Consider the following 11,097-nt stretch of genomic DNA (forward strand, 5'->3'; position numbering starts at 1 on the left):
TCAAACCATAAAATAACCTAGACTTTTCTAATCCAGCATTGTAATCAGTATAGATTGCAAAAGATCAACCACAACCAGAGGATTACCTTGAGGAAGTCTTTGAAAGAAGAAAGAAGAGACTGATATTTGCTAGCAGATGATAAACTACAGACTACTTGGTAGGCAGAACTGAGTTGGGAAGGTTCATATGTGAATTGTGTGCTGGGTGTTTGCTCTTCAGCAGTTTGAGTAGTGGATATGTAAGTATTTTCTCAAAAATATTGAAAACCATACTATCTCTGTTATAGAGTCAGAAACAAAATTTAGACAAATATTTTGAAAGTTATCTCTAAAATTCAGTTTTTTTGAAATTTTGAAAGTTGTTTCTCTATTAACTTTCAAGAACTATGAGCAAAATTTTTGATATGCAAAATGAATGTTTGCAGGAAAATGTAATAAATAAATTAAATGAATTAATTTAAAAAATTTTAAAAAAAGGAAAATATACCCAGAGGGCTGGCTCCCTATCTTCTTGATGGTTAAGGTAACTGGATCCTAAAAAAAAAAACACGACCAACTGTGTGGTTGCAGTTCCAGACCCAGCAGCCTGATAAATATTCCAGATGTGTGTGTGTGTGTGTGTGTGTGCCCTCAAAATCTGAAAGAAGAAAGAGATGGAGAAGGGATTGTCGCATAACCATTCTTCATGGGAGGTATTTTCTCCTCTCCCTGTCTTTCCACCTTTCTGTCTCTCTCTAGTGAGTGCACATGCCTTCTAGCATACAAACACACATACACACACATACACACACACATGTATTTATGTCCAGAAAGGTATTCTTGCTTAAAAGCTAAACAAATAGATGGTGGGGGGAAGGATTCAGTGACCTGGGGTAATACTAACTTGCGGAGATTTATTTAATCAGGAAAAAAAAAAAAGTCTAAAATCATAGAATAAAGGGAAGGAGAATATGTTCATGTGCCAAAAGGTTTTTGTTTGTTTGTTTTTGTTTTTGTTTGTTTCATCACATCCGTAAGAAAAGATCATAAATACAAAGGCAGAATAGCAGAGAAGAGAAGAGTTCTGGGTAAATTTGTAATATGAAGACCCAATGAGCATTAACCCTGGAAGACAGAAGCTGTACTGTTAAGCAAAATAAAGCCAAAAGCATTTGGAGGCAACAGAATACAATAAACTATAGGAAAAGAAACCTCCAGAACTGACAAGAGTCAAGGGTGCAATAGAAGATTGGGATAGGGAAGGATAGAAATAGCTGAAAGAGGGAACCAGCAGTTAGCGTAATGGCTATGTTGCTGGACTCCCACGTAGTTGACCGCGGGTCCTGTCCTGGACCCGGTGGCTTAAAACTCACGCCAGGCGCGGGTGCGTGCGTGCCCAAGATCCCGAGAGGAGAATGGAGGAGAAGGGATTGCAGCGTGACCATCCCCCCTGGGGGGTGATTTCTCGCTTTCTGTCTTTATGTCTCTCTCTGTCTGTCTGGCGAGCGCACACGCCCTATAGTGAAAACCTCTAAAAAAAAAAAAAGAAAGAAATAGCTGAAAGACTTGGGACCAGCAGTTGGCGTAATGGCTATGTCGCTGGAATCCCATGTAGTTGACCTCGGTTTGAGTCCCAGACCTGGTGGCTTAAACTCACGCCGGGCACGTGTGTGCGTGTGCCCAAGATCCTGAGAGGAGAATGGAGGAAAAGGAATTGTGGCATGGCCATCCCCCCAGGGGGGGTGATTTCTCGCTTTCTATCTCTCTGTCTCTCTCTGTCTGGCGAGTGCATGCACCCTATAGCAAAAACCTCTCTAAAAAAAGGAAAAAAAAAAAAAAACAGCTGAAAGACTAACTGGAACAGGAATTTTGCAGAAACAACTATATGGGATAATGGAGTGCGAGGACGTGACAGCAGTGCAGGACCTACTTTTTGTCTCATACTCAAGAAGCATTAGAGATTCAGGATACAGAGTTTATTAAAGAAGAGAATAGCTCCCTGAGCAGGGAGAGATTCTTACAAGTGGGTTGCAGATTTTCGGCTCTTATTCAGGGGATTTCATTCAAGCTCTTGTTCATGCTTTGTCCCTATGGAAGTCACATACTGGTTATGTCGTACTATACATTTAAGAAGCTGTACACTTAGGAAACTTTGGTAAATGTTCAAGTCTTTGAGAGCTTCAGCCCACAGATCGTTACCTAGTAGTCAATGTTTGCTTGAGTATGTTTGAAAGCTTTGGTCCCTGAAGGCCATATCCAGGTTCCATTATGTACTGGACCCTGGAAAAAGCCAAAATTGCTGTGATTGCTGTAAGTCATGCTGCATAGGTTAATTATGGAATTATTGTTGCAAGCTATTTATTGTGAGCAGTAGTTCATTGGGAGTTGAACTGCTGCTAGCTGTTGTGTCTCTATCTTAAAGCTTAGCCATTTTTGTGATTCCATTTTGGGCCAATACCCTGACTATATTTAGGGTCCCTGTCTGGATCTCAGAACTATATTATGGTGGTATGGGGGGGCATTTTAGAATTAACAAAGAGAGAACTTGTGCAATTCTGCTTTCATTATTCCCTCAATTGCCAGCTCTGTTGTCTTGACATTTACACCTTTATGACTTTCTTCCTTCATTATAAAAAATGTGGATGGTGGACCAGCAGATGAGATTCTGTGTTGTCAGTTTTCCTTTCTCTTGACTTTGTTATTAGCACTAGCACCGTCCTTAATCCAAATATTAAACCTACTTTGACTAAACCTTTTCTCCTATTTTTTTTTTTTCTATTTGGGGCTAAGCTTCTCTTTATGGGTCTTTCTTGGAAAAGGAAGTGAAAGAGATGGAAGATGACACAGGGAGTTAATAGGGTGAAAAGGAGGAATGAATGAAAAACTGTGTTACAGATAGAATAGGAGCCAAAAGTGGAAGGATTTCTGAAGACCCAACACATGTTATCACAAACTCAATGTACAACCCTCACTGCTGACCCTTTCCTGACTTAGCTCCACCTCTGAGGGACCCAGCTTAAACTTGACCAATGACTTCAAAGTACCACGGAGAACAAAGGGCCAGAACTTCAGCAGTGAAGAATAAAAGGCCACACCTTCCACCAGCAGCATAGACTTGCTTCTGGTTCATTTGTGATTGCCAGCAAGATCCCTGACCTGACACCATGGTGCATTTTACTGCTGAAGAGAAGGCTGCTATCACTAGCCTGTGGGGCAAGGTGAATGTGGAAGAGGCTGGACATGAAGCCTTGGGCAGGTAAACATTGATTCTCAATGCATGAGGGAGAAGGGTGAATAAGATCTTGGCAAAATTACCAGGAAAAGTCCTCAAGATTTTTGAGCAGCTCTAATTTTTAATCTGCTATGGTACCATTTCCTAGGCTTCTGGTTGTTTATCCCTGGACCCAGAGATTCTTTGACAGCTTTGGCAACCTTTCCTCTCCATCTGCCATCATGGGCAACCCCAAGGTCAAGGCCCACGGCAAGAAGGTGCTGACTTCCTTTGGAGATGCCATTAAGAACATGGACAATCTCAAAAGTGCTTTTGCAAAGCTGAGCGAACTGCACTGTGACAAGTTGCATGTGGACCCTGAGAACTTCAAGGTAAGTTTAGGAAATGCTCATGTGTTCTTTTTGGCTTTTTACTTTAGAATAGTAAGGGAAGTAGAGACTTTGATTGAAAAGATCAACAAAGATCTCATAACTCAAGGGTAACTCAGAAGGACAAAACTCTGGTGGGGAGCTCCAATACCGAATTAATTCAGAAACAGTGATAGCAGCCTGAATTTGCTTAAAACTTTCAGAAAATATTGTCAGAACTAGAAATGTTGATCCTGGAGAGTAATATTACAGAAGGTAAGTGGAATTTGACTTTTGCAAGATTAAGATCTGTCTCAAAGGAAATGTTTTATTTATGTGGATCCTAATGACTGAAATTAAAAAAAAAACATGCAAAAAATTTAAAGACACTTTTTCTGAAAGAAAAATACAACCAATTCTCTAAAATATATTAAATTCTCTGTCAATTTTGTGTCCACATGTAGACTTATTCTTGCATTGGTGAAGATTTAAAAATCTTACTGAAAACTCTTCCAGCAGTTAAATGCTATGTCTACAGATATTATGGAATTGGCGAATGAGAAAGAAAGGGAAATAAAAAAAATAGTGAAATAGGAAGAGAAGGTGAGGATATAGATAGGCTGAATATTGAGTAGAGGATTCATAAAAATATTTAAGCTGATCTGAGCATACTGGATGGGCAGAACACTTTAAGCAGTTTGTAGGGGGTGTTGTCAGAGACTGTAGGTATGACGTCATTTTTTCCTGCTAAATCTTTTTGGAACCTCCTGGTAAACCTGTCTCTGTATTATTTTGTCTTCCACCTAACAGCTCCTGGGTAACATGCTGGTGATTGTTATGGCTTCTCATTTTGGCAAAGAATTCAACCCTGAGGTACAGGCTGCCTGGCAGAAGCTAGTGGCTGGTGTTGCCATTGCTCTGGCCCACAAATACCACTGAGTCCTACTTTGCTTCATCGGTGCTCCTGTGTGTCTCTGACATCCTTCTTTGCAGCCGAGGACACCTCAGCCACGAAAGCACTGCTTCTGTTTAATAAAATGTGTTCTATTCAATCATCAAAAATGGTGTTTTAATCTTCATTTTATACTTGTATGTTAAAGGAAAAAGGAGAGAGATAGGAAGAACCAAAAGTTCATTTAAGTGTGTGAGGATTCTCTAAACTGAGGTGGGTATTATGGGAGAATTTGAAAGGACAAAGGAGGATCCCAAGATGAAGTTCTCTGGGGGTGGAGAAAAGGGTAGTTGAAAGGACAAAGATTCATAGGGCAATATGGCAAAAACTTATTGCAGAGGGGATGTACTTTCTCTACTTGAGAAAGTAGATTTATGGTACATGCTAAATTCACTATATAAGAAAAAAGCTTTGTAGAGATCCAAGGTCTAGGCTAATATTGCTACTTTAACTAACTCCAGTGTACATTTTGAAGCAACTAGACTCCATGTTTTGTGAGACTAATATGAAGTTAAGAGGGTGAGCTGAGTAATAGCTGGGAACTTTACAGAAAAAGTCCCCATAAGATATAATAACAAAGACAGCAAGTATATATAAATATTCTAATAGAATATAACATGTACTAAAATAGAGTGAAGAACTAAGTTAGAACATTTTGAGAAGGAATGATGAAGACTTCATGTATCAGATAACAAAGTTCATAGTCTAAAACCAACAAATTGTGACAGTGATTCGCATGACACTAGATCTTTAGAAGTAGACTGCAGAGTAAGACATGGGTAGAATATTAGAAAAGACCAAGTAGTACAGGGCTTTGACTACACAATTCAAGTTACTACTACTGCTTTTGGCAATAGTAAACAATAGGTATTCTTTGAATGTTAAATGGCTAAAGGAATATGATTTTTTATGTACACAAAATGAATTCAAAATTTTCAGAGACTAAATTTGGATGCTGTGATCCAAGGAAATAAACATAATGACTTAAGTCAAAAAGGAATAGTGAGGTCTGCAAAAAAAGGAAGGATGGACAATGGTAAATTGAGGAAGATGTGGTATCTGGTAGATTAGGAGGGATGAGAAGGACAGAGGAGATGCTAGGTGATTCAAGTTCCCAGCCTGGGTGACTTACAGTCACGAGGAGGCCATGCACCAACCTGGGGACTCTCACGTTGGAGTAATATTAACTGACTTACTATTGAGGAAGTGCTAGGTTTCTGAGGGAATCTTGTCCTTTGGATTCTGAGTCAAACTCTTATTTCAAAGGTTCAGAGCTTTATGCTTTAGAACTTTATACTCTACAAATTAGAGTGTCATATCTTTACAAATACAACTGTTATTAGGTATTCCCTCAAACACCGAACATATTTTTTTTGTGAATTACTTTTTAACCTGTCTTTATGTTACCACAATAAGGATTAGAAATCATTGATTATAGTAGTTGCAGGCTATCAATAATATCTGTCTCTCTGATTCCTATGGCTTCTTTATATGTCTCTAAACAGAATAAACAGGAACTATTGATGGCATTAAATCTTTCCACCCAGTCAGTCAAGGAATAAAAAAACATATGAAATTTTAATCAATCTCTTTTTATATGTCTTGCTTCCAACTATTATTCTAGTTCAGGATGTAAGATATCAAGGATGGATGACGGAGTGGCAGGGGCAAGACAAATTTGTAAACCTTTAGGGAGCTGGATTTAGATAGACAAGTTAATTGAAAACAAATTTATAATCATGCATATACACACACAGGTCTGGATCTCACACACACACACACACACACACACACACACACACACACACACACTCTGGGTGACTTAAGATTTGTAATAGATGAAAGGATGACTAGTTCTTTTTGGCTGTAAATGAAAGCTTCCTGAACAAAACTGTCATAGTTAAACCAAATATCCTTAGAATATTAATCTAGCTAAGAGTACAGAGAGTTTAGAGATTATGTTAAAATCCTGTAATGTCTTCTCCTTATCACTGAATACAAGTTCTATGTCATTAAGCATATGTTTCTTCTGCAACAAGATAATCTACCATTCTTCATTTTATTATTTGCATATAAACTTTGCTAGCCCATTTATAAACCTATATAGCACAACAAGAGTTAGTTTTTGGGAACCAGCAGTTAGCGTAATGGCTATGTCATTGTACTCCCACATACTCGACCACGGTTCGCGTCCCGGACCCTGTGGCTTAAAACTCACGCCGGACGCGTGTGCGTGCGTGTCCAAGATCCTGAGAGGAGAATGGAGGAGAAGGGATTGCAGTGTGACCATCCCCCCTGGGGGGTGATTTCTCGCTTTCTGTCTCTCTGTCTCTCTCTGTCTGTCTGGCGAGCGCATGTGCCCTGTAGCAAAAACCTCTCCAAAAAAAAAAAATTGAAAAAAAAAAAAAGAGTTAGTTTTGAAGTTGATATTGCAACTTCTAAACATTCTTCCCCAGTATCTTCCCATAGCAGGTTCTTTTTTTGTCATTCTGCACATCTCCAATAATTCTTACTTAAACAGACTATTTCTGATATAAGCTTATTCCACTATCTTCAAGTCAAGATATTAAACTTTTCTTAATAAATAATAAATGAAATTATCTTGTCGATTGGTTTACTTATTTAGTTTACATTTTCCTCATACTTATTCAACAAATAGCTATTGAATGAATGTTTGAACACATATGGAACATGTATTCGAAAGACTATGAAACGGCTTTTATAAAAAAAGAAACAGGTTTCTAGGTGAGGATTTAGATCATCTCAGAAGTAATGAGATGGGAAAAATGAAAGAGCAAACAGTTACAAGCAAGGAGACAAAGCATAGAGGAAGGCAGTGGTTACAGATGACTTTTGGGTTACTGTCTGGGTTTCTGGAAAAGCAGGGAAAATGTAGACTTGAGGGATCATAGATATTTTTTAGTCTGAGGAAGAGCAATTAAGATTCATTGAATTGTTAAGGCTTTCAAGGATCAGACACCGGCCTCTGAGTCATCCACTAAGGCCAGGTATTATAACTGAACTTAATAGGGTTACAGATATGATCATAGATCTATATACACTCATCTTAAAAACATACTATTAATTTAAAAATTATTACTTTATTAGTTTAATCTCTAATTTGTATATAATAGTTGTACATATTTATGGGATAGAGTGTAGTTTTACCAAACATGTATTCACTGTCCATTGATCAAAATAAGGCAATAAACATATCTACAATGGGCCACAGTTTAAAGTAATTTTAAGACAGAATATCCTAGGGCCAGCAGGTGGCATGGTAATTAAGGGTGCTGGACATACCTAAACATATCTACTATCTCAAGCATTTATCATTACTTTTGCTGTATACATTTGAAATTCACTCTTCTATTTCAAAGTATATACTTAAATAAAGACATTCTGTCTTTTTCTTTTAAAGAATTATTTATTATTTACTTATTACTATTACTATTGCTATTTTAAAGCATTATTTATTTAATCTTATTAACTATTATTATTATTGAGAGAGTTTTTTTCTTTGCTGTAGGATATGTGCTCTTGCCAGAAAGACAGAGAGAGACACAGAGACAGAAAGTGAGAAACTACCCTAGAGGGTATGACCACATTGCAATTTCTTCTCATTCATTCTCCTCCTGGAATTTTGGGCATGCACACACACACTCAGCTTGAGATTTAAGTTGCCAGGTCCAGGACTTGAACCATGGTCAACTATATAGGAGTCTAGCAAAATAACCACTATGCCATCTACTGTTCCTATTATTATTTTCTTTTAATTTGACTAGAGAGAGACATAGAAAGGGAAAGTGAGAAAGCAAGCTTCATGGTCAGCTGACCCACAGTTGACCATATGGGAGTCCAGCAACTTAACCACCATACCACCTTCCAGTCCTGCATTATTATTTTTTCTAAAACTTACACTCACCAGAGAGAGACCAAGAGAGAGAAAAGGAAAGTGAGAAGGCAGTCTGTCAGGTTTGGAACTCAAACTGCAGTTGGCCATGAGAGTCCAGTGCCTCAACCACCATACCACCCATTGGCCTCAAGACATCTGTCCTTTTTTTATTTTTTAAAGAATTATTTATTTAACGTTATTTATTTAGTTAGTTAGTTTAATTTGAGCAGAGAGGGACAGAGTGAAAGAGACAAGAGAAAGAGAGAGAGAAAGTGAGAAAGCAAGCAAGCCACCAGGTCTGGGACTCAAACCACAGTCGGCCACGTGGGAGTCCAGTGCCCTTGATGGCCATGTGGGAGTCCAGTGCTCTTAATTATCATGCCACCCGCTGGTCCCAGGGCACTCTGTCTTAAAACTATTCTAACCTGTAGCCTGCAGGTGGTGTGGTAGTTAAGTGTCAGTCTCCCACATGGCCAGCCATGGTTCAAGTCCCAACCTGGCAGCTTGCTTTTTTTCTCATTCTTTCTCTCTTTACCCCCCACCCTCACCCTCTATTCTCTCTTTGGTAAATGCACCTGTCATGTAGCAAATTAAAAATAATGGTGATGATAAATAAAAAATAAGTCTTTAAAAAATTACTATAACCCAGATTGATTTCAGATTGTGAACTTCTTCTAAGCACAGGTCCAAATCTCTGTGGGGACAAATGTATATCTTAGTCAGTTAGAAGTGATTCCAAGGGAGAAATATTGTGCTATTTTTTGAATAAATTCTTTATTAAGTCCATCATCGTCCTAGTTCACAATAGTCTGTACTTATAGACTATACCTCCATACCATTGAAAATTTCCCTATCCACTCTTAGTATGAAAGAAGTCATAAGTCATTGCTGTTATAACTGAAGTATTCATTACTGTCTTGACAATTTCATCTTCCTGACCTTTTAGCTATCCCTATCCATGAATAGATATAGGCTTTATATGAGGTTGTGAAGACTATAACAATTTCTCTATATTATTATAATATTGGTCAACCTGGTAGATTAGAAGATAAACTAATTTAAAGATAAAATTTTCTCCTAAAAATATGCATGGGTAATTTTTTTTTAAAAATACATTTCATTATTTATTTAGATATTTAAGCTCTTGCACTAAGGTTTTACAAACTGTTGAACACTGACAAATTATTTCATCAACAGAACTATCACCACATGTATCTAGACAGTATAAATATGTTTCAACTAACATTAATATACAGCATAATTTTTAAAATTACATAATAATGCAATTTTTCAAGTATCCAAATATTAATTTACAAAGTTCAAAAGGCATATAAAATATTAAAAGTCTCTTCATTCATTAGCAGAAACATCTTTTTGCATAAGATTGAAAAGAGAAACAAAAAATCTTAATGTTCTTTTCTTTTTTGATCAACAGGTTTGTCCACAGAGTCAAACATCAAGCCAGACTACCAAAGCGGTAAGCATTATGTTACAGTATGATCTAAGATCACTGATTACTTTCAGAGAACAAAAGAAAAAAAAAAAAAAAGCATGAGTTCTTCCTGCTGTGTAAGATTAGGGGCATGACATGACAAAAATAGTACCGAAGTTAGAGATTAAGGCTTCTAAACTGCGGTGATATCCCATCTGTGACAGCGTGTGGGCTATTAGTCAATAAAACTAGGTCTGCTTCCTTACAATTATTTTATAAGTCCACAAAAGGAAGCAGAGGAAGAAATTTCTAACATTATGTCTTAGAGTGCAAGTGATCGAAAAGCAACCCTTGATTTATCAGAGATAATTTGAATCCCGAGTCTTTTCCAAGAAACCTTTCTCCACTGTCTACACTGAGCATAGAAGAGCTACACAAAATCTGGATCCCCAGCCAGCACTTACCCAGTGGAAGCACACATCATCTGGTGACTACACACACACGTTGATGTGCAGGGAAATATTTTTGCCCAGACAAAGCAGATGTACTTTATTACAAACAGATACGAGTCAGTCGATTCTGAGGTGTTAGTTGTATATTATATTACTGAATATAAATCTATTCTTATATTGGAACCAATGCCTTGTTTTTCCTAGACTATTGTGAACTAGGATGATGATGGACTTAATAGAGAATGTATTCAAAGAATAGTACAATATTTATCCCTTAGAAGCACTTCTAACTGACCAAGAAGTACATTTGTCCCCTCATAGATTCGGACCTGTGCCTAGAAGAAGTTTACAATCTCTGAACTTTTGACATATTTGCCTGTGCTTTCATTTGAATCTATAGGCTTTCTGGAGCAATAGATAAGAGTGTAGGAAAAGGTGGGAAAAAAAACAAAAACAAACCCAGAATATTTTTTGATGGAGAAAGAAACTAAGTAAAGGGAAGAACAAATGATAGAAAAATTTGGATCATTAATTAAGATAGTGGCAAGGCAAAAAAAGAAAAGGAAAAAAAAATCCTTAAGAAAGGCCATCTTCTTGGGCTGGGGGGCCTCCTGACGCTATCTCAGTGCAAATGTCTGTCTGAACCTTTCTTTGCCTAAACTCCACCCATGGCTTGACCAATAGCCTTTACAAAATAACCTTGACCAATAGCCTTGGAGAATCAGATGGGGCAAGGGGCCAGGGGTTTAGGAATGAAGAATAAAAGGACGTATCTTCTAGTAGCTGCGTATACTTTCTTCTGAGATTA

At 37.6% G+C, this 11,097-nt stretch overlaps 1 protein-coding gene across 1 annotated transcript; it reads left to right on the forward strand.

Moving 5' to 3' along the window:
• The first annotated feature begins 2,944 nt into the window (after positions 1 to 2,944).
• HBE1 (hemoglobin subunit epsilon 1) lies at positions 2,945 to 4,562 on the forward strand. Its single transcript, XM_006151707.2, has 3 exons — positions 2,945 to 3,235; positions 3,360 to 3,582; positions 4,369 to 4,562. Exons 1-3 carry the CDS (start codon positions 3,144 to 3,146, stop codon positions 4,495 to 4,497), a joined length of 444 nt encoding a protein of 147 aa, XP_006151769.1. The 5' UTR covers positions 2,945 to 3,143; the 3' UTR covers positions 4,498 to 4,562.
• Positions 4,563 to 11,097: the final 6,535 nt, after the last annotated feature.

This window comes from Tupaia chinensis, unplaced genomic scaffold (assembly GCF_000334495.1).
Source record: "Tupaia chinensis unplaced genomic scaffold, TupChi_1.0 Scaffold000325_1, whole genome shotgun sequence".
Taxonomy (NCBI): Eukaryota; Metazoa; Chordata; class Mammalia; order Scandentia; family Tupaiidae; genus Tupaia; species Tupaia belangeri.